Source organism: Fulmarus glacialis, unplaced genomic scaffold, assembly GCF_000690835.1.
Source record: "Fulmarus glacialis isolate BGI_N327 unplaced genomic scaffold, ASM69083v1 Scaffold49125, whole genome shotgun sequence".
NCBI classification, from domain to species: domain Eukaryota; kingdom Metazoa; phylum Chordata; class Aves; order Procellariiformes; family Procellariidae; genus Fulmarus; species Fulmarus glacialis.
In genome coordinates this window covers 1-22,020 of record NW_009213319.1, presented here as the reverse complement: position 1 = coordinate 22,020, position 22,020 = coordinate 1, and the positions used below count along the sequence as shown (strand labels likewise).

The 22,020-nt window shown below is 49.0% G+C and overlaps 1 protein-coding gene across 1 annotated transcript; it reads left to right on the top strand.

Moving 5' to 3' along the window:
• Nucleotides 1-355: 355 nt before the first annotated feature.
• On the top strand, nt 356-21,241 carry PPP2R5D (protein phosphatase 2, regulatory subunit B', delta; the record flags this gene model as incomplete). Its single annotated transcript, XM_009578145.1, has 12 exons — nt 356-439; nt 7,154-7,364; nt 8,522-8,721; nt 9,110-9,220; nt 11,031-11,123; nt 11,632-11,762; nt 12,162-12,221; nt 12,920-13,028; nt 13,892-13,945; nt 16,663-16,833; nt 18,901-19,028; nt 21,136-21,241. Coding segments are annotated over 12 exons (1,458 nt in total), but the record flags the coding sequence as incomplete, so codon positions are not given.
• Nucleotides 21,242-22,020: the final 779 nt, after the last annotated feature.

The following is a 22,020-nucleotide window of genomic DNA, read 5'->3' as shown; positions in this document are numbered from 1 at the left end:
GGGCCTGGATCCGCCTCTGCCGCCGCCCCGGGGAAGGGTTGGCCCAGGCTGGGTGGGCGCGGGGCCTTGTCACCCGGAGGTACCTGGACAGGGTCAGCCTGCGGTGACCGGAATGGGACGTGCCAGCACCGCTCCTGCTTGGGCCCGTGCCCCCGCCGCGGGCATCTGCTGCCGGGGGGGTCGTTCAGGGTGCCCTTCTCAGGGGAAAAGGGCTGGGAGTTACCGCCCGAAGCAGGGCTTACTGCAGGGGTGGAGGTGGGGTGAGTCTGTGGTAGTGCACAGCTGAACTCTGCAAAGAGACGCTAAAATTCTGCAGAAGGTGACATTTTCTCTGAACATGTTTTCATCGTTTCAGGAGTCTCCGAAGTCTACCAAAAGCACCACAAAGCCTGGCAGCAGCAGTAGCGGGAAGGATGGTGGGGCAGAGAATTCGGAAGAGGTAAGGCTCTCACCTTGGATACAGCAGTGTGCATGTGCAACTCATCTTTGAGGAGGAATAACATCTTTCATTCTAGCTACTTCAAGCTGCTCTGCCAGATAACGTATGTCACCGGGATCTTAAGGAATCAGAGAAGACTAAAGTTAAGATGAAGTTAGTTCCCCTTGAAAGTTGGCCCAAAGGGAACAATGAGTATGGAAGAGACAGGATGAGTCTCATACCCCGCAGCCCTGCGAAAAGAGATTTGGCACGAAGCTGACGGCGAGCACTGCTCGCAGAGGTGGGCAGAGCATGGTAAAGTTGGCTGCAGAGAGGGAAGAGTCACGGTTATCAAGAAGGAGGAAGCCTGACAGACGGGAGTGGCTTCCTTGCTCCTGTCAGAGCAAAGCACAATAAACTGTTGTCACCTTGTGTCAGAGTGGGGGAGATAGCAATAGAAAAGGAGTGTGTTCTTCTGAGGCATTTTCTGGGGGACTGAGATTAGAAAATAATAGATAGGACACCTGAAACAGCAGAGGTAAACTGCTAGAGATCAAATGGTTCTTCTTTGGTATAACAGCCTTGTTGCTGAACACATTACTCACAAGAAGGCACAGTCTGTATTCCCAGCTGTGCAGAGTCTCTTTCACTCTCAATTTTGATTGTTGCCAAGCTAGATGTGTTAGAATGGCCTCAGCAGAATGTGATAATATAGTAAGCTGTGCTTAGAATTATCAGAAAGTTGGGTGAACTGGAACTTTTCTGGTAGACTTGAGTTTGTCCAGCACTCAAACAGTGTGGTTGTGGATTTTGAGACTTGGCTCAGAGGAACGTTGCACATGTGTCCAAGGAAGCATGCATATGTGTGTGGTTTATTTTTTTCAATACTGCAAGTTGGCAAACAAGCTGTGCCACTTCTATGTTCGTAGAAGCTCGTGTGCTCAAGTCGTGTCTGGAACACGTTGCACTTGTAGTTTGGAGGATTGGGGATAGGAGACATGTAAGGCTAATGAAGACTAGGAAGAAATTTGTAGTTCAGTGGGATGGTCATAGTCAAAATAAGGTTATTTTAGAGTCGTCTTCAAAGCATAGATCTATGTTGCAGAGCCTCAGAAAATATCCCTACTACTAGCCGCTTGGTTTCAGGGTCCAAGCCGTGCTCATGCCTAACCTGCCGTGTGGCCAGCAAGGAATCAGAAGCTGAGTTTGTTTGCCTTGGAGCAGGTAGCAGTTTTGTAGATCCTCTTTTTATATCCCATCCTGGTCTTGGCCTCTACCCATTTTATTTTGTGTATACAGCTGAAAGCTTGCTGGGAGAGCTGTCTGCTGACTCTGAGGAAGTGAGAGAACTCCTGCCTTGGCATCATGGGGTCAGGCTTACCTTTTATTTATTTGGCACTCTTTGTCTGCTGAGTTCACAGCTCTGGGAAGAGGAAGGAAAGCCTGAGTCTTGCAATGCAAGGGTGATGGATAGCCATCAAAGCAGCACACTGATGTCCCCATCCAAATCAGCGATGGGCTATGGCGCTGCTCTCCTGGTTACAAGTGGTGCAGTAAGAAAGGAAGAATAGTGCAGACTATAAGCTTCCTTCTGTGACCTGAAACGGCACGTAATGTCTGGTTGTGCCTGGGTGCAGAAGAAACTTAGAAGTGATGCATCTAACCTTCCCTCCCACAAAACATACCCAGCCACTTCCTCATACTCCAAACAAAATCCAGCCCTTCTTTAAGATGGAAGGCTGGGTCTCCTTTGATCATAGGAACAGAGAGCAGAGCAGAAAGGAGACACCTCTGCAGTGTGCACTGCCACAGGTCTCTTCTCCCTTTCCCTGTTGAGTCTGCAGTGAAGTTTAATCTCTCTTGGTGCTTTCCTGTCTCCGGACTGCCCTGCTGCAGAATGGAAGAGAGTTCTTTGCTTGATAAGAAGAAATGTATACCAGCTTGAATGCAATTTTCCTGCTCTTCAGGAAGCACAGAAAGGTATTTTGACTTTCACAGTGGGGGACCGTGAGGAATTAGGTAACATGTGCTGGGAGTGAGAATCCTTCCTCATGTCAGAAGCAGGAGGTGGTTTGACTTGTGAAACGCCAGGAGGGGTATTGCCTGGTGGGGTTGATAGGCTGAGCCTAGCCTGGATGCCTCTGCTGCCATTGTGAGAGTTTTGTGCCCTGTAAATTCCTCCATGGAGTTACGGTTGGTTTGTTGCCTTTTTTAGGGTGAAAGTTGTGTGCACAAGAGAACTTGCTTTTTTCTTCATATCTCAACAGATGCTTAATGGGCTTGCAGCAGGAGAGCAGCATTTGGGCAGCCCTCTTCCAGTATGCGCTTTCCTCTCTCACACCGTGCTCCAAGGAGCAGGGGAGGATTCTGCCCTAATTTATCCTGGTACAGAAAGTTGTGACTTGTTTTGCAGGCAAGTTGTCTGGCGGGTGGAATGAGTAAAGCTTGTGGAAGAGCAGCTCTGGTTTGACAGATCTGAGCAAGTGCAGAGGATGAGGACCTCCTATGCGGATCTCTGTGGAGGGAGATGAAGAGGGTAGGAGTCAGTCCAGAAACCCTTAAGCATTAGTGCTTTGTTCTCTGCAGCGAAGAAGCTTTTAGTGGAGCTGATCTGGAAGGGCAGATATGTTCAAAAGCAGACGCATCCCCACAAGGGAAGGCAAATGTTTCAGTTCCCTTGTAAGTACAGGGGTAGTGCAGTGCTCTTTTAGATGCCCATCTTAGGGTGAAGCTATCTGAGGTGGAGAGTCAGCAGAGCTTGGCCAGCCCCTGGCTTGGAGGGGGCAGTTTGCTCAGGAAGAGACAGGAGCAGTGGATGAAAACACGAGAGCAGGGAGTGGGAAATGAAAGGTTTGTTTAGTTCATTCCATCTGCAACATGATGAAGATATGAATGGAGAGAATTTCTGCATGGCAATTTAAGGAGAAAAAAGAAACAATGTCAGAGACCAAGGCAGCGTTGAATGAGAGGATGAGAAAGAGTTACTCCTCCTGGCCAGAAAGACTGGGAGAGGCAGCTGGGTGGGGAAGAGAGTTAATGACCTGGAAGTGGGAGCAGGGATTAGCAGCAGCAGCAAAGAGGAGAGAGGAGTTGCTCTGCAGCCTCAAGGGCAGCTTGGAGGCTCGCTGATGAGATTTACAGCTCTGGGAGAGGGTGCTCCTTTTCACTGAGCTGCTGTATTACGTGTTTTGCAGATATCTCCATGGGGCTTGTTACTGCAGTACCTGGAGTTCATTATTCAGAGACAGGCGTTACAGTGTGCTGATGTTACTTCTGAGGCAGAGAGCTTGATTTTAATAGGGAAGCTGTGTAACAGCAGACAAAGAGAGCAGGTATTGACTTGAGGGATGGGAAGGGAAGAGTCATCTGAGGAGGAGGAGCTGAGAGCAGATCTGGGCTGAGAAGCTTAGCAAGCGGGGGATGCTCAAGGGACCAGTGAGGCAGAAGGGCTTTCCGAGTGGCGATGCACCCAGCGGCGGTAGGAGTGCCTGCAGAGGTGAGGTCATGCATGGGTAGGGGAGTGGAGGAGAACCTGGCACAGCTCAGGGTGGCTGGGGGAAGAGGGTTTTTGTTCCTGGGAGCCCCAGGTGAAGAGAGATGGCACAGAGCAAGCCCAGGACCTGGGGCTCATTGACTTGTGCAGGCAAGTTCCTAGCAAGGAGGAGAGGTGGTGGGAACCAGTGGGGAGGAAGTGCTAGAAGCCAGGGAGCCTGTGCTTGGGGGAGTTCGAATGCGGTTGCAATTGGGGCTGGGCTGTCCTGTTGGCATGAGTAGCCACTCCACTGCAGCGGGAAAGGTGGGGCTGCCGCACCACGCTTGGGCGAACAGCTTTGTGCTGTTCTCCGATCACTTCAGCACGTGCAGCGTAACAGCCGCTGGCAAACAGTGTCTCCCAAGCAGCCAGCTTTGCTGTGGTGGTGTGAGCCCTGCCTGTCAGGAAGGGGCTGAGCCTGGTCAGGTAGATGTGTGCCTGCAGCCGTGTAGTGGTCAGCTGGTGTTGATGTTGGGGAAACAGTCTGTGAGGTTGATACCTGTGCATTAAGAGAAAAGCTTTTAGTTTTAGCAGTCTGCTGTGTTTTCAGGGATGGAAACTTCAGAGAAGGAAGTGTTAGGAAACTTAAAACAAGCCTCTCCTGATTCATGTAGGTAGGCCAAGGAAGGAGGTGTTGAAGGCAGAAGGACAGCAGGCCTACCACAGGAGGCACCTCCTGAAAGCAAGTATTCAGTCTGATGCCAGAAAGTCCATATAGAAGCAATCCATCCTAAAACCCTGTGAGCACTGACCTCCCCCATCATCGGATTTTCTCTAGCAAACTCGGTTGTGTGATTTTTGCATGGTATGTCTGTTTCTTAAATAACTAGCAGCTAAACCTGAAGCTGTGTTTTGTCTCTCTTCATGCCAGCTGTTGAAGGCTGTAGAAGCTGGTGGCAAGGACTTTTCCAGAACCCTGAGGAAGGCAGTGTGGCTGCAGCCTATTAGCGTGCGGTACACACACCATGCTCAGAACATCTGGGTGTGGGTGGGGAGTGCATAGACATGTCCCGTCAGCTAGGAGAACCCACGAGTCCTGCCTCCCTCAGTGTTACCTGTAAGGCCGCCGATGCATCTTTTGTTTCTCTCTGTGCCATCTTTTCTCTGTGGTGGCTCAGCATTCAGATTTTGCCCTTCTTCCCTGTGGAAGGAGAGTGATGCAGAGTAGAGGACTAGCCTTCCCGAAAGCGTCTGGACACCATCTGGATGGCTCATGCTGCCCTGATACCCCAATATTCAGGGTGAGGAATGAACTTCTCACTCTTGGAAGGTTGACAGCAAGGATTCAGCCTGACTTATCTGAGGCGAGACCACTGTTCAGGATAAGTTGCCTCCAATTTGTAGTCTGGGCCTGCTTTGTCTGGCAGATGCAGATGTTTTCATCACAGGCTCATCTTGCTCCCTCCTCTTAGCATGGGACAATGCTGCTCCATGAAAGGAATCAGATCAAATCTAAACTGAAGAGAGTTCAAATCTTCTTGTCTCCCCCCACCTTGGCTTGGAGCTGAGCGTGAAACAGAACCACTTAAGATTTCTTTCAAGCAGATCCAGACCAGAACTAAAATATTTCTGATTTCTGGTTCAGAGTAATGGCTTGACAAAACAATTGGTGTTTCGTGTTGGGCACTGTTTTTCATAGGGAGTCTTTGCACTTGCTCTTCAGATCCTGATCTGTAGAGCAGTGTCTCCTTGTAGGCAGCTTTCCCTATTCCTACCTCGCTGCCTCCCCATGTGCTGCGGGTGCAGTAACTCTTGCTCTTGCATTGTGGTGCTGTGCTGCACCTCTGTGGAAACCATCAGGACTCAGTTCAGGGTAAGGACTCTGCAGGGTAAGCTGCAGCTCAGTTGCTCCTCACAGGAAGAGACTGGCTATATCTCATTTGGAGGAGAGCCCTGATGAGCTTCTGCACTGCTGGTGCTTTACCTCAAAATCCTGCTGGTCGGTGTTCTGGGGAGGTGTGCGTTTGTACCACTATGCTGTATGTGGCAGCTGGGAGTTTATGGCGGAAGGAGAGGGAGACGTCCAAGGATTTCACCCACCTCTGCTCCCCATCCATTGCATTATCCCTGTTGTGTCCTGAACAGGTTCACCCTGCAGTTCCTTGGCTTCACGTGCCAGCAGGAAGGAGGTGGCAGAGCTGAGGAAGGGAGCGTTGCTGGGCTCATGCAGCAGAGCCAGAGTAGGCTGAGAGTTGTCTCCAGCTAAGCCCTCTGCTGGCAGGATGTTGCTCTCTTCCATATTAAGTTTTCCTTGAGTTGGGTCAGTGTGGTGTTAAAGGGTCAGTTATTGAGCCATTATGGTCCAAGTGGGACTTGAACCAGCAGAGCTTCAGCAAGGTTGGAACAGAGCTGGGCTGAGTAAACACTGGCTTGAGTTTCTGGTCACCTGCTAAAAAAAAGAAGGTGCCTCTGTAAGTGCTGTTTAACAAGCATGAAGTGGAGAGGATGTCTGCTGGAGGAAAGTGCAGGCAAAGGATTTGTGTGGCTAAAAGGGGTGGCGTGGAAAAAGCAAGTCAACAGGAGAAGTCCAGACAGCAGTGAGGCTGAGACAAGGCAGAGATGGAGGGAGCAGCCAGGACGGGTTGGGAAAGCCTGGGACCTAAGGTTTGGGTATGGCCTGTGTGGTTTGTAGACTAGCAGCTCCTGGTCTATGGATGCAGCAATGATTTTAGTGGTCTTCACTATTGCCTTTCCAGGGCCGTCATGTCTGCTCTGTACTACGTGCTGCTTTGCTTTTTCCCAGGTGGTTCCCTGCACAAGGATAAGGAAGCAACTTGCTAGTTTTCAAAACTTACTTGCTGTGTGTTGTGCAGAGTGCTGTAATTGGAGGCAGCAGCACACTGAGATTTCTGTTTGGACCACGGAAAGTCCTTATTTCTGCTTTTTTGTGTCAAGAAACTCCTGTAACTTGTTGCAAGATGTGGCTTTGCTTTCCATATCCCTAGCACCCGGTGTGCCGAGAGGCTCTGATGTCTTTGTGGTGCCTCGCAGATAGGAGTAAAACTGATGTTCGCTTTACAGGTATGCTGCAAATGCAACCAATGGAGCCCTGCAGGAATGGGAGAGATGCACTGAATTGCAAGTGCAACAGTGAAAAACATGCCCAGTTTCTTTAGTCCAAGAAGATGCTGACGGTATCTGATTGCTTGTGAGGCTTGTAGATAAAAGCTTATGAGTTGTTTTACTCTCTTCTCCCTCATCAGGCCCAGCAGCCTCAGCAGCAGCCACAGCAGCAGCAGCAGCAGCAGCAAACTTCAAATAAGCGGCCCAGTAACAGCGCTCCCCCACCAACCCAGCTGAATAAGATTAAGTACTCGGGGGGACCCCAGATTGTGAAGAAGGAGCGCCGGCACAGTTCTTCTCGCTTCAATCTGAGCAAAAACCGGGAACTGCAAAAGCTCCCAGCCCTTAAAGGTAAAGAAGCTGTGGCGTGGGGGTGACCTGCATGACAAGCTGTGCCTTCTCCAAGCAGAGTATGGTGGTGTAAGGGCTCTTCCCAAAGCGTCCCTGGCAGTGTCCTGCTAACCTCCTGCCGGCAGTGCAGCAGGGATGGCTCTGGGAAAGGTGCTTGGCTTGGCAGCAGGTTGAGAATTGATGGATAGCCTAAAAGAAAAGGAGGATACTCAATGCAAACTTCAGTACTTACCTTCCCATTTGAACTGATTTAAACCCTTGTGCTTATATGTACTTAGGATTGCCTCAGATTCTTCAGCAGGTTGTGCAGGAAGGTGGTGAAGTGCAGAAACCTTGGTGCAGACTGCTCTTGGGTCCTACAGCCACCCGTTCCAGGCCTCCTCCTCCTCCTCCTTGTGTTTCCATTGCAAATTATGGTAGTGCTATTGAACTTGTCCACATTAGGGCAATTACCCAGCATTAGCGGTTAGTCTACATAATGGTGCAGTTAAACATGACTTAAGTGTGGACAAGGAGAAAGCATTTTCAGCAGTCACTCAGCCAGACCCGTTGCTGACATTACTCACAGAAACAGGCAGTCCTTTTAGGAAGGGCGACTGCCTTGCAGCTCAGCAGCCATTCTGCAAGCAAAGAGGTAAGTTTGCCTGATTGGCCTTAGCAGTGCATGGTTTCCAGTGGCAACATATCAAAAAGAGAATGCTGTTAATATAGGGCTTCTGCCACCTTGGCCCCTCTCTTCTGGGCTGCTCTCTGGGAGGAGGGTTAGCCTACAGTGTGTTCTGCCCAGCTCCCTTTGTGACTGTGGGGTGCAGGGCATGGGTGTCACTGGTCTGTGATGGGAGCTAGTTAAGTGAGTTCCTTTTCCAGTGTACCTTGTACTGGGAAGGGATCAATGCTTACCAGATCAAAAACCGCTACCGTGTTTGAAATCACCTTATGCGATAGTTTCTCCACAGGCTTTGCAATCCCTCTGCCTCCACTGTCCCATCTCCATAGCAGGGGTAACATTGCCTCTCCCTCTTTCCCCACCAGCTCAAGGGGGACTGTGACAGGGGAGGGGGAATGCAGGACAGGGAGGAAACCACACTGATACCTGGGCAAACCAGGAAGATGTCCTGCCTATCTCCAAGGACAGACATCCCTGCTTTCTTTGACAGATGCTCCTCCACACGAACGAGAAGAGCTTTTCATCCAGAAGCTGCGGCAGTGCTGTGTGCTTTTTGACTTCATCTCTGACCCCCTCAGTGACCTGAAGTTCAAGGAGGTGAAGCGAGCAGGTCTCAACGAGATGGTGGAATACATCACACACAACCGTGATGTTGTCACTGAGGCCATCTATCCTGAAGCTGTTATCATGGTAGGGCATGGGCCCAGTACGTGCTTGTGTGCCAGAGAAATAGGGACTGTTCAGAAGCATGGTGGGGAGGAGAGGATAGGGATTTGTCAGAGAGGAGTGTGACCCCAGTCCTACCCATTCCTTATTACCTGCCCACCCCCAGAAAGAGAAGAAGGGGGCAGGGGTGACAGTCCTGGTGTAGGGAGAGGTGGAAGCTCTTGTCTCTGGCACAGACGGTACTTGTGGAGCTCATATGCAGACTGTAACCCTACAGCCTCTAGGGAGGAATCTGTTTGTGGGCACAGCTATGGCAAATCACAATGTGTTGCTCTGCAGTGAAGGATTTGCTATGGGGAGGACCATCATACGGTGCAGGGATGTCATTCATACATCTTTTCACTCACCTCAGTTTTCAGTGAACCTCTTCCGGACGCTCCCGCCATCATCCAATCCCACAGGTGCAGAGTTTGACCCTGAGGAAGATGAGCCTACATTAGAGGCTGCCTGGCCGCACCTGCAGGTGAGGAGTGGGGGGCTACAGATCTCCAGGAAGTTGAGAGTCTATGTAGTGCTGGAGCCTGCCAGCCCTGGTGCTGGCTGCTTCCCCAGCCTGGGAGGGTTGCTGGTGTGGGGACGGGGAAACACCAGGCCTGCCACCCATAGGTCAGAGGTGGCTTGCAGGCAGTGCAGGCAGCAGGGGTGTCCTGGAAACAGTCCTGGAATGTCTGCCACGTTCACCTGCAGATGGCTGTAGTCCCACATGGCCCTGAGGTAGGCTGGGAGTGAACACTTTTCTGGGAGTGAGGGAGGGGAGTTGTGCCATATTGCCTATGTAAGAAGCAGTTCCCAGCAGTGTTAATGTCCCTCCTGAAGGCTCAAGAGCCCTCACCCTCTGGGCTTCAGCAGCATTGGAGACAGCACCCCTGTCTGCTTCAGCGCTCCTCTCCTCTCCCAGCTCCCTGGGAGGCACATGGAGGAAGAGGACTGCTTGATACCAAAGCAAAGCCTGTGCTGGCACCTTCTAACATGTCTCCAGTATGCTGGATATAATTGAGTTGCATTAACTGGGAGCAAACGTTTGACCAGAAAAAATAGGGAACTGGAGGGGAGGAAGAGGGGAAGGGAGCCAAGGATCTTTTCATTAGGCTGTGTGTCCTGGAAAATAGACTTTAAGACAAACTAGGTGAAAAGGGTTATGAAAGCAACAGTGATCATGGTTTAGCAGAGCTCAGCAGTGGAAGTCAGGAGGTAAGCTTATGGGGGTCTCCCCAGGCACTTGCATGGGGACGTGTTGTCGAGCAGACAAAGGCAGAACAAGATCCAGGCACTGCAGAACGAAGCAGAAAATAGAGAGGAAATAAGGTGCAGATCTGCAGCAGTAGTTAATCACTTCTCACTGCTGCAGTTGACATAGAGATGTGAGTGTCGACAGAAATGGCATGTCCCCAGCACCAGAGTGCTATGAATGCTAGGAAGCATTTGTTTCTCAGGGTTAAGTCAGCAGTAGCCGGCATGGATTTGTGGCAGGTGTGTGCTGAGTTTTTTTGTCATCACCTCAGTTTTTTCCTGTGCTGCTGTCCTTGGCAGCTGGCCCTACCTGTGCATGGGTGGCCCCATAGCTCCTTCAACTCCAGAGTCAGACCTTTGAGATGCAGCGCTCTTGTTTGGCTTAGTGGTCCCTCAGAAGCACTAGGCAGGGTCAGCCCTGGAACGGACTCATCCCTCTAGGAGCACAGCAGGACCAGAAGTTGCTGTTTCTGCACTGACAGTCTTCTTAAAGCAAGCTGCCCTTTGTTGTCCAAGTGGGACATAGCATGCAGCTTGCATGGCTTAGCAGGGCCAAGCCAATCTGGAGTCAGTCCTCAGGAGGCAGAGGACACAACATGTTTTCCTGGGGTCTGTTTCATTTCTCAGCTTTTCTGTTCTTCCTTGGTGTGTCTCAAGGGCTTCCCATGAAGCCTGAGCCTTTGCCATCTCCTCTGGAGGTTTCTTTTCTTTGTAGAGATGTGGCCTGAAGGTGGGTGAAGAGTTTAGCAGGCTTGGTGTCTTCATCTGAGTAGGTGGCTGTTGTCTTTGGTGGGACCTGAGGTGATGATCTCATGCAGACTTGGGCAGTTATGTGCCTCTGCCCCCCGGCCTGTCAGAGCAAGGGCAGCTGAGTTGATCCCACTGGGTGGTGAAACACAGGTTCCTGTGTTTTCTGTGCTCCTGTTCAGGCTTCCCAGCCTTTCCCTGAATCCTTAAGGAGAAGGAAAACATTTAAAATCTGAAGTAAACACTGATGAGAGGACAGGGGGATTTCTAAGTGATCTCTCCTTCTCCCCCCATAGCTGGTGTATGAATTCTTCCTCCGGTTCCTGGAATCGCCTGACTTTCAACCAAACGTAGCCAAGAAATACATTGACCAGAAGTTTGTACTATCTGTAAGTAATTGTTGCCCCCGCTGCTGTGCACCACCTTTATGACAGACATGCAGCAGATTTTGGTCAAGGTGTTATGCAAACAGTCCAGCTTTGTCAGCAGGTGCTTGATGATGTGGATTTTCTTTTTTCCTTTGCCTAGTCTTGAATGAGCAGTCAGAATTCTCTGTGCAGGGCAAGAGTGTGTGTGAACTGTAGTCCCTGGAACGCATCACTCATTTTACAGGTGGAGAAGGGTACTGATGGCCTCGCAGGGGAAATCCGGGGACACACAGCTTTGTAGAGTGTGCAGGCCATCACTGTGCTTCTGAAGACAGAAGAAGTGCTGATGGTTCCAGCTTGTGACGAGGAGGCTGCATGTTTCTGGGAAGTGACCACTGTGCTCAGGGTGCTGAAGGCATCACTCAACCGAAAGAGCCTCTTTTGCCAAGCAGGAGTAGTGACCAGTGTTGCTGGTAGCTTTGTCCAGACAGGCAGTATGCAGACATTGACTGAATTTCTCTCCTCACAGCTGCTGGATCTCTTTGACAGTGAAGACCCCAGAGAACGAGACTTCCTAAAGACTATTCTGCACAGGATCTATGGAAAGTTCCTGGGTCTGCGAGCGTATGTGAGGCGGCAGATCAACAATATATTTTACAGGTGAAATGTTTGTTAGTGCCACTGGCCTAGTGAGTGAGTGGAACAATCCAGTGAGATAAATTTGAGGCACTAGGCTGTGATTCTCTCTGATCCAGACTGTGATTAGCTAAGTGACTCAGTTATGTCACACTACTTTGGTAGGGATAGCATTCACCTGTGCTTAAGAGCAGTGGGGACGTGATAGTGCTGTCTTCAGTGCACACAGAAAATGTTGGGACCTGTGAGCTTTAGCTGATCTGGGGGCCATGAATTTATTTGCTTTTACCTCTTACGCCTTGCCCTGTCATCTTGGAGTTGTTAGTTGCTAGGAAACCCCTCGTCTCCAGTTTTTCCTTCCTTTTCCTTATCAAACTGTATCCAGCGTTTGGCAATGACCTCTCATTCTTTTCTTCTCTTTAGGTTCATCTATGAAACAGAGCACCACAATGGGATTGCAGAGCTGCTAGAGATCCTGGGAAGGTAAGGGCACTTTTGGAAGTCCCAGAGGGCCCATAGTGAGTGAGATGTCCCAGCCCAGCGTGCTGTGTTAGCTGGCAGTGCCTTCCTTCCGGCAGTTTTTGTAGGAGCCACCTCTTCCAGAGGGTCTCAATCTGACAAAGCATACAGTGAAAGTATTCTCCAGCCTGCTGATAAAAGCAGTGGTAGCCTTCTGGTCGCCAGATTTGTCTCCTGTTCTTTTGAGTTTGAGTCCAGCCAGACTTGCTCTCTTGCCTCAGCAGGCACTAAAAGAGAAGAGTTCCTCACAGCCCTGAGAAGCCTTAGCAGTGGGCAGCCTTCTCCATGGCTTCAACTGTCCTTCTGTTTGCAGCCCTCTCTTATGCCGTCATCCTCCTGTTCTGTAAAGTACAAGCATCGAGGACTGGGCTGCCTCTGTGCTGGCCTTCCCCAGAGGTTCTGCTTAAGTGTGTATGGGCTCAGCCTGACACAGGACAGAGCAGAGCCCAGGCCCCATCAGAGGTGTTTCCCTGCCGTGCCTGCTGAGGAAACACTCTTGCTGAGCATGGTATGCAGGTCAGGCCCCAGTGACTGCACTTCTTCTGGTGGGTGCTTTCTCAAGTGACTAATGAGAGCTAGAGCAAGCCACTGATTCTTTTGAGGTGAGAGATACTGTATTTCTGCTGGGTGAAGATGTTAACGAGATTCTTGTTTCTTTTCAGCATAATCAATGGGTTTGCTTTGCCCCTGAAGGAAGAGCACAAGATGTTCCTCATCAGAGTCTTATTACCACTGCACAAGGTGAAGTCTCTCAGTGTCTACCACCCACAGGTGAGAAGTGCTTCAAGTTCCCAGGGCAGAATGTGATTCTTGCAAAAGCCATTGTTCAGGCTTGCTTATAGTTATTCACTGGGCTGCATTACTGTGTTGTACAAAGTTCTTGCTGTGAGATGTTTTGGGCTCTGCACTAGTCACCTACTGCAGTGGTTTGTCCCAACCTTGTGGTGCCTGGGCCTGTATGTATGCGTTTGTGCTTTTTGCCACTGGCTGATTAGGAGCGTATCCTGCCATTTCCTGCTTACTTAATGCTGTGGCTTGCTTTTCTGTGCTGGAAGTTTGTGAAACATTGGGGCCCTGCTGAAACCAGAGAGGTAAAATTCTGAGCTGCAGCCGTCAGCCTGTGTGTGTGGTGTGTCAGCTGTTAGTCACTGCTGAGATATGCGAAGAAATCAGTGTGCTGGGCTGCTAGGCTGGTATAGAGATTAATTTTTTCCAATTTAGAATACATAATAGAAGAGTAGAGAAGATAGGACTCAGGCTAGGAAGTGAAAAAGTATGGGTACTGAGCAGTGATGTCTGTTCTCCCAGCCCTCTTTTTATGGGGCAGGGCTTTGTGATAGTCAGGCTTGTTCCTTCCCGTGTGTGCTTGAATTTGAATGTATTAGCTGTGGACTGCTCTAGGTGGCTCAAGTTTTATCCTTTATGCTGCACAAATGTCCTGAGCTCAGGCCCTGCCTGCTTGGCCCTGCCTTCACTTGCCGTCAGAAGAACTGGATTCGTTTGAAGCTGCAACTGTCTGCTCATCAAACACACTGTGGAGGGCATAATGTGACTTCCAGCCTAGGGTGGTGGTGGCATTTTAATCTCAGGTACACTTGAAGAAGCTCTAATCTTGCCATGTTTTTTTCCTACAGTTGGCATACTGTGTTGTACAGTTCTTGGAGAAAGACAGCAGCTTGACAGAGCCAGTGAGTAACCTTGCTTAACCTCTGTGTGTCAGTCAAGTCCCAAAAAGCTTCATGGCTTCCTTAGAGTACAGCAAGGGTGAAAAAAAGCTAAAGAATCTGGGAGTCAACTGGATTGTTTACTGGGTTTGCCTGGTACCCTGTGGGCAGAAGGGACTATGCTGCTCATGTGCAAGCCTTTAGCATTCTCTCCTGAAAGGTTCAGGAAGATGGGCTATAGTCTTCCTTTGTGCTTCGGATCATGTAGCAGAATGAACACTATACCAAGCCATCCTTTCAGGGCAGAGCTTTCAGCTAGTGACAGATGCTGCTGTCAAAACACATGGCCATCTGATATCTGATGGAACCAGCATGAGCTCCTGGGGGCCCTGAAATAGTAAGAGTTCACTCCAGACTGCCAGAGTTGGCTGAAAAACTGTGGGGATGAGGTTAGGAACCTGGGACACAAAGATATTCTTAGGCAAGCCACTGTTCCTTGATGAAAGTATTCTCCTTCCTGCTCTAGCATCGGTTTGCTACCTCCGTAGTGTTAAGTCACATTGTAGACACATTTGCCTTCAGGATGTAGTGCTGGGAAACAGCAGGTTCTAAAATGTGTGAGCAGTGTAGATGGGGACCTCACATATTCCGCTTACTGGCTGCACAGACCTGCAGTGTTAACCAGGCTGTATGCCGGCTTGGCAGAGAGTGCAAGCAGGAGACAACTGTTTCTCCACCCACTGCAGGCCAGGAAATATCTTCTACAGAGCTGAGCTTCACAGCCTCAAAACAGCAGATGGCCAAAGAGCACGTGCTTGTGTCACTGTAGCAGGGAGCACCAGAAAGTGTGAGCATTTTAATGAGTAACGCTAGCTGAGGTTGTTCTGTTCTCTGGCTGAAATGTGTGCATTCGTGGTGAGCCTCACTGCTCGGTGGAAGCTGGTCAGCTGTTGTCAGCTTTCTGGCTCCTCAGCTCTGACACCAGCAGTGCTGAAGCAGACCTCCCAGCTTTTCCTTTAAATGTGAGTCCTCCATTTCCTGTGTTCCCAAAAGCCTGCTCTGAAACAAACTGCGTAAAGTAGCTTCCTGATCACGCTGAGTACTTCCTGTGGCTGACATCCAACCCAACAACCTCCTGCCAAAGCACTTACTGTAGGGTGAGGGAGAAGAGAGAAATAGAAATCTGTCAATATTTCCAGGATTCATTTTGTAGCTTATTCAAATAGTAAAGCTCCAGAGCTCATCACTGCTTCCTGGGTAATGGGTCAGTGGCCCCTGGATTAGAGACCCAGGTCTGGTGTTGCGTTGGGTCTCAACCAGACATACCAAGGCCATATTGCTACACGTTGTGTCCTGTTGAAGCATCCTGCTTGTCTTGAAGAATTACAGGGCTTGTGCATCAGCAAGGCTCTGAATGCACTAGGAGATGTTGCCACCAGTGCTGGAAGGAGGCCAGATCACTTCACTAGGTCCACACTCGCTTAGAGTGGGGCCTCCCAGAAGCTTGCTCAGCAAGGCTTGACATGGTAGCTCTTGCGTTAACAGCAGACTGAATGACTGCCAGGTGAGCAAGGCCTCAGATGTGCTCAGTAATAGCAAAGACAGACTCGACACACCTCGCACCGCCTTAGCTGTAGGAGAAATTATGTCCGAGTCACTGAAGCTAACTCTTGCCTGAATGGCAGACCTGAGTAATGACAAAGACTGAGGATACCAAACTGTTGGCTTCTGAAGCCTTGAGTTGGTGGAAACATAATGCTCAGATTTTTCTAACCTTGCTGTTGCATTGCCCACTACTGTCCCTCCACTGCTGTGAACTTCCTCTCGAGTGCTGGCTTCAGGATCAGGTTGCTGAAGTACACAGAGTTTGAAAGAGCAACCCCTACGGCCAGTTGTGTGTGAACCTAGTGTCCGCAGAGTTAGCATTTCTGTAAATGCTGTACCAATGGCTCCAACAGAGTGAAGGTCTGCAGGATCTTGGATCCTGCCTTTGACCATGTCTAGAAGCAGATGGGTAGGGAAGGAAGCAATATTAAAAATAAACAAAAAAAATCAAGTGGGATGTAGCCCTTCCTCTAGTATATTCTTCCAGTATCTTGTAAGCAATATTTTACTCAGCCAGAAGTTGCACCTGCATTGTCGTATTTAATTATCACCATTAGGTGTAACCTCCATAAACTTGTCTACTCCCTTCTGGAGTCTGTTTGGACTTTGAGTCTCCACAAAGTCTTGCAAGAATGAGCTCCGTAATCCAATTACTTTTGTGTGAAATGGTACTTCGTTTTCCTTGTCCCAAACCTGTCCATTGCATTATTTATTGGGTGCTCCCCAGTGTTCAAGCTCTGCAGTGTATTGAATAATGATTCCTCAGTGACCTTCTCCATAGCATTTCCAATTTTATTAGTTGATCTTCCATGGTTGCTCTGCACCATCTGCCAGCTGCTGCCCACTCTGGTTTGAACCTTCCATGTTAAGCTGTGTTTGGGGAAAAAAGTGGTTCTAAGCTTTGTGCTTGTAGTACAGAATCGTAGCAGCCTGGTCAGTGCTGCTGTCTTGCGTGTAACTTGACAGAGTTTGGGCTTTTCTCTTCTTTCTTCCCCAGTAATCCACCCTGACTTTCTGAGAAAGTCTCTTCTGTTACTTTCTCCCCTCTTCTGTTGTGACCAGGCCCTTAAAAATTTATTTCACAGTTGGTGTTAACTTTCAGCCTCTAACACTGTCTCTGTACTCTCGCCACTCAGGTGATTGTGGGCTTGCTGAAGTTCTGGCCGAAAACTCACAGTCCCAAGGAGGTGATGTTTTTAAATGAGCTGGAGGAGATACTGGACGTGATTGAGCCATCTGAGTTTGTGAAAGTTATGGAGCCCTTGTTCAGGCAGTTGGCCAAGTGTGTCTCCAGCCCACATTTCCAGGTGGGTTGCAGCTCAGGGAGGGGATAGGGCACTGGCTTGTAACCCATTTGGTATGTGAGGGTGACACCACAGCTTTTGGGCTTGTCTTTGTGGATCAGTGGCACATGGAGGTGTGACCAGGGTGAGTATTGGGATGACATGGGGTGGGAGGCGGTGAGAATCCTCACCACAACCATAGAGCAAGCTCATTCAAAGAGAAAACAAAGCGGATCGGTGGAGCTCCTCCTGTTGCACTGTGCTATTCAGCAGGCTGGAGCTGGAGCAGAGGTGCTCTGTCACCTCCTGTTTTGGCTAGCAAACATAGAGGAGATCCACCCAGTGTCACCCTGTTGCAGTAAAACCAAGCTGGCTGCAGTATTGGAGGAAGGCCAACCAAAGAGACAGTGTGCAGAGAAGGTACTTTGTATTATTCTGGTGTAGGTGGTAAAGCGTGAGGTATACTGAAAAAGTGCTGGAGTCTGCTTCTTCCTTGTTCCCACTGAAGGGAAGCTGGCTGTAATACCAGGCTAAAACAATCTCTGTGGCTGGTAGTCTTAAGGTTTAAAATGTCTAGGGTGGTAGGACCTGCTAGTAGCTTCTAGCAGATATTCTTGGCTCACTGGTTTAGGTTGCCAATGAAGAGTACCCAGGAAGAAGGTAGCTTGCTGGTGAAACACGTGGCTGACCCAGGTATGGGTGGGGTGTTAAATAGTGAGAAAGCCCTCCCCCAGAGTGAGTGTGACTGCACAGTGAGGCAGACTGGCTTCAGTCTGTCTTTTGGTATAGAGAGGTACAAAGTCATGTGTTTACAAGCCAAAAATGAGGTCAGTCTAGGTCATGTGTGTATGTAAAAGATCAGTTTCCGGGATAGGACTGGGGGAGCCTGATGGAAACCAGCTGGACATGGGTTACTGGTGTGGTGATTGGAACCAAAGGACTAACATGACCTTTGGGCGTGGAAGGAGCTACCATAGGGAGCTTGAATAAAGTAGGGTAAAGGCTGAAGGAAAGGCATCCTGTACTTGATAGCAGCCCTCATCTGCTGCCAACTCTTTGAAAAACAAGACTGAAAAGCCCGGAGAGGGTGCAAACACTTACAGCCTAAGAAAATTAACCCCGAAGGTGTCCCATACAGTCAGGCTGAACAGTCTCTGTGTCTGCAGCTTGTCTGTGAGGGCAAAAATAGGAATTGACTTCTTGGTAAGTCTGAACATCTTGATGGGGAGAGTTTTCTCTGAGTGGATTGTGTGTTAGTCTAGCAGGCAAAGGCTTAACGAGATCCAATAGCTGGAAACCAAATCTAGGTAAGTGAACACGAGGTGAGTTTCACTTTGTTTACTCATGTGGAACAACACGTTAAGGGGATATAGTGAGTTCGCTATCGTCTGAAATATAAAACTGCGACTGGATGTCTCTCTTCCTAGGTTTTTAAGCCATTCTCAGGCTAGTGCTAAATGCAGAAATTAGCCTGGTGATCTGCATTGCCCAGATTTGTGGTTAAATATGAAGAATTGTGGTTCAAGCTATCACTATGTGGAAACTTGTTAGACTTGTTTGTCTTGTTAGAGCAGAATGCCTGCCCCAAGATTTTCCATATTTTCACTAAATCAGGGGCTTGAATTGTGGGCCTGGTGACTGAAACATGCTCCAAAGCCCGGAGAGACTCTGTTGTGGGGAAGGTCAGGGAGGAATGGGAGGAATGGAGCTTTACAGAGGACTGAAGAAACAAAGGAGGCTTGGAGCTAGTCTGAACTGGGACCTGGAGTGAATGACATTACTGTCCTCAAGTGTTGTGTAAAGGGTGTTGGATTCATCAGTATATCGACGGTAGGCTTGCCTAGTCAAGAACGTGAGGCTTTCCCCAGGAAAGTGAGAAGTGTCTGACAGAGGCTAAGGGAAAGAAGGCTGGGCAGCAGGGATGAATGTAGAAGTTGACGAAGGTCAGCCCTGCTGCCTGCACTGTGGGGAAGCATTTGCTCCTTGGCTGGGTGGTGGCAGGCTCTGGTCTCAGCACTGCACAGTTTCCCTGTGCACCACAGGCGTTACTGGAAGGAGCCTCTCCAAGGATGGCTTTCTCTCCCACTGCAGGTGGCAGAGCGAGCGCTGTACTATTGGAACAACGAATATATCATGAGCCTGATCAGCGATAACGCAGCCAAAATTCTCCCGATCATGTTTCCAGCGCTCTACAAGAACTCCAAGAGTCACTGGAACAAGTAGGTCTTTCCGCATGCCCTGGCACTTGCTGTGCATGCAGGATTGCTTGACCTACTAGCGATCTTGGGGCATACTGCTACAGTGCAATGACGCATGGCACTCGGTGACACCAGGTGCTGAGCCAGAGGAGTTGTTAGTATCAGCATGGAAAAGTGCCACAGCAGACCACAGTGGCCTGCTTCTGCAAGGGGTCAGGCACCTGCAATGACCTGTCGTGGGGCCATTGAGTCTACCCAGAGTTTGATACCTGCATATCACTAATGCTGCTGATCTCTTGGAGGTGTGCAGTAAGTTTTCCAGCCAACTTCTGGCTGCTTGTTAACTAATGATCACCCATATGCTCTCCATGACCAGAGACCTTGGCTAATGCAGTGCCTGACTCCTTGAGTACAAGAAGAATGGAGAAAGCAGAACTAACCAGGCAGAATGTCCTATGTCAAATTATTGCCCTCTGTGTCTGATTCCTCAATACTAGTCTGTTTTATGGTTCTCCCATCAACTTCCTCTCTTCCGACTGCTTCTTCAGTTGATTCCTTACCTGGTTAATTCAAGTTGTAAAACTCACTTCCTTTTAATGAATTAGCTAAAAATACTTAGTCCACAGCTGAGATCCTAAAATCTTCCAGGAAAAACCACAAGATGACAAAAACAAAAGTCATCTTCCCCTATTCTAGAGGGTAAAAAAAAAGCAAAATAATTAATTCTAGGGAGGCTGGGCGAATCCAGGGTTCAGGAGTATGCTGTGGTAGCAAAGACAGGGTTGTGAGGTGGAACTTGTTTGCAGAGAGCTCCCAACTGGCCTGCTGTTTGACTGCTTCCTTCTCTTCATTGTATCAGGAAGCATGAACTTGAGCCACCAGTCAAGGGTGCTTTAAAGACTGGGGTAGACACAGACGCGCAGACATGAATGCACACAAACACCCAGATACGCACACGTGTGCGCCAACAGGCACGTGCATGTGCAGATGGGCACATGCATGCACACACACGTATGATGTGTATGCACATATGCACGTGTGCGTTGCAGACAGATGCGCACAGACACACTCTCACTCAGTGTTACTGCCCTTTCTGATCAGAGTTCAGAAAAGGACTTTATGTTCTTGTCTGAAACCCTTCACCAGTTCTGTTTCCTTCTTGTACCAGTCAAGATTCATGATTCTGCTGTTTCTGTCTTTTCTTCTTGCCTCCTTCCCAGTGGTATGGCAGAAGAAGTCCTGAAGGTGTTTTCCTCTTATTTCTCCCTGTCTTTATTTTAGCACTAGCCACATCTTCTCAGGGCAGGTTGAGTACCTCAGATTCTCCTATTCCTTCCCATAGCTCATCTACTCCAACAATTTGTCAGATAGCCTGCATAAGTCCAGTAGGGCTGTAGCTGTCTTCCTTATTCCATCCGTAGAGCTGGCGAGGCACAGAGCTCAATCTACTGAGTCTCATCTTTTGCCTCTGGGTCAAGTATTTCAGAAACAGCTTCAATACTTGTTTTTATTCCCTGGAAGAGTCCTCGTCCCAAAGAGAGCTCACACACAGTGCAACCTGTCCATAAATTGCTGACGCGAAGTCACCTTTTCTTCTGTGGTATTCTCTGTGCTGGTTCCCATCTCTACAGGGCTGCTGAATGTCTGTGTTTTGGGCAGCTCAGTGACAAAGCTCATGACTGAATACTGGGCAGCCCAAAAAAGTCATTGTGCGTATTGGAGGTGAACTGTGGGAGGCACTAAAGTTAGATTAGGTAAAGCACTCTTGAGAACAGAACTCTGAGTAGGTCCCTAGCATCCTTCCTTTCCAGTTTCTAACTACAAGAATTAAATGCATGAATGCATGGTTTTGCACTTGTTAGTCTGACCACAGTAGAGCAGACCTGTCCCACAGTGGTCTTCTCTTTCTTCTCCGTCTTTTTCTCCCTGTGCGATAGTCTCTGCTGTGTCTGTGGAGGGAGTTTTCCCATGCTAGGAGCTGGGACTGTGTGAAAATCTTTTGTCACATTGCGGTAGTATATGAGTTGCTGCTGCTGTTAGGTCTTGTCTGTGCTGCAAGTGCTAACTCAGGGCTGAGAACCTGGAGGATACCACCATGACTTGTTCTCCTTTCCTCATTTCTTTGCAGGACAATCCATGGGCTGATCTACAATGCACTGAAGCTGTTCATGGAGATGAACCAAAAGCTTTTTGATGACTGCACGCAGCAATACAAGGCAGAGAAGCAGAAGTAAGTAAGAGGTTCTTGCCAAGTAACTTGAGCTCATTCTGGAGTCTCCTTGGGGTACAGTAACAGATGGTAGGTGCCAGTAGGCAGAGGGTGGTGCAAATCATTTTGTCAAAAAGTAGGATTCCTCAGCAATAACTATATGTAGGGATGAGAAGAGATAAAATATGTGCCCTGATAAAAATCCTTTCAGTTCTGCTGAAGCAGCAGCTTGGAAAAGAGTGACAGAGTTTGCTGGGTCATGAGGAAATAAATTGCAATGTGGAAGATACTCAGCTTTTAGAGATGCTTATGCTCTGCCTTGGAAATATTTACTGGTTTGTATATGTCGTAGTGATGCCAGTGGAAACCTGCTGCTTTAGAAAGACTCTTCTGAAGAGCTTTGCTGCAATGGGCATAATGCATCTTTCATGCCACAGGACGCTTTCAATTTTCCAGTAATAAAGATGGAATAATACCTGGAATTTCAAAGAGCAAATGGTGGGGATAAAATCTGAGCTCAGCAAGCACCTGTGCCATGATGCTGTAAAGATGAAAAAACTCCACTTTTTCTGCTTCCTTGTGCTGGTTTTGGAGCTTGTATGACTTGCCTTGGTGAGCTGAGTCAGTTCAGTAAGCTAGAAGGAAACGTTTTTTTTTCCCTAGGTCTGTTTTCTGCTGACTTAGTGACATAAAATAGTGCTTCTCATTCCTGGATGGGCCAGAGCTGCCACAAGGGTGGTGGTGGGGAGAGCACCCTTGCTGGCAGTGCGGAGCTCTGGGATAGAATCATAGAATCATAGAATC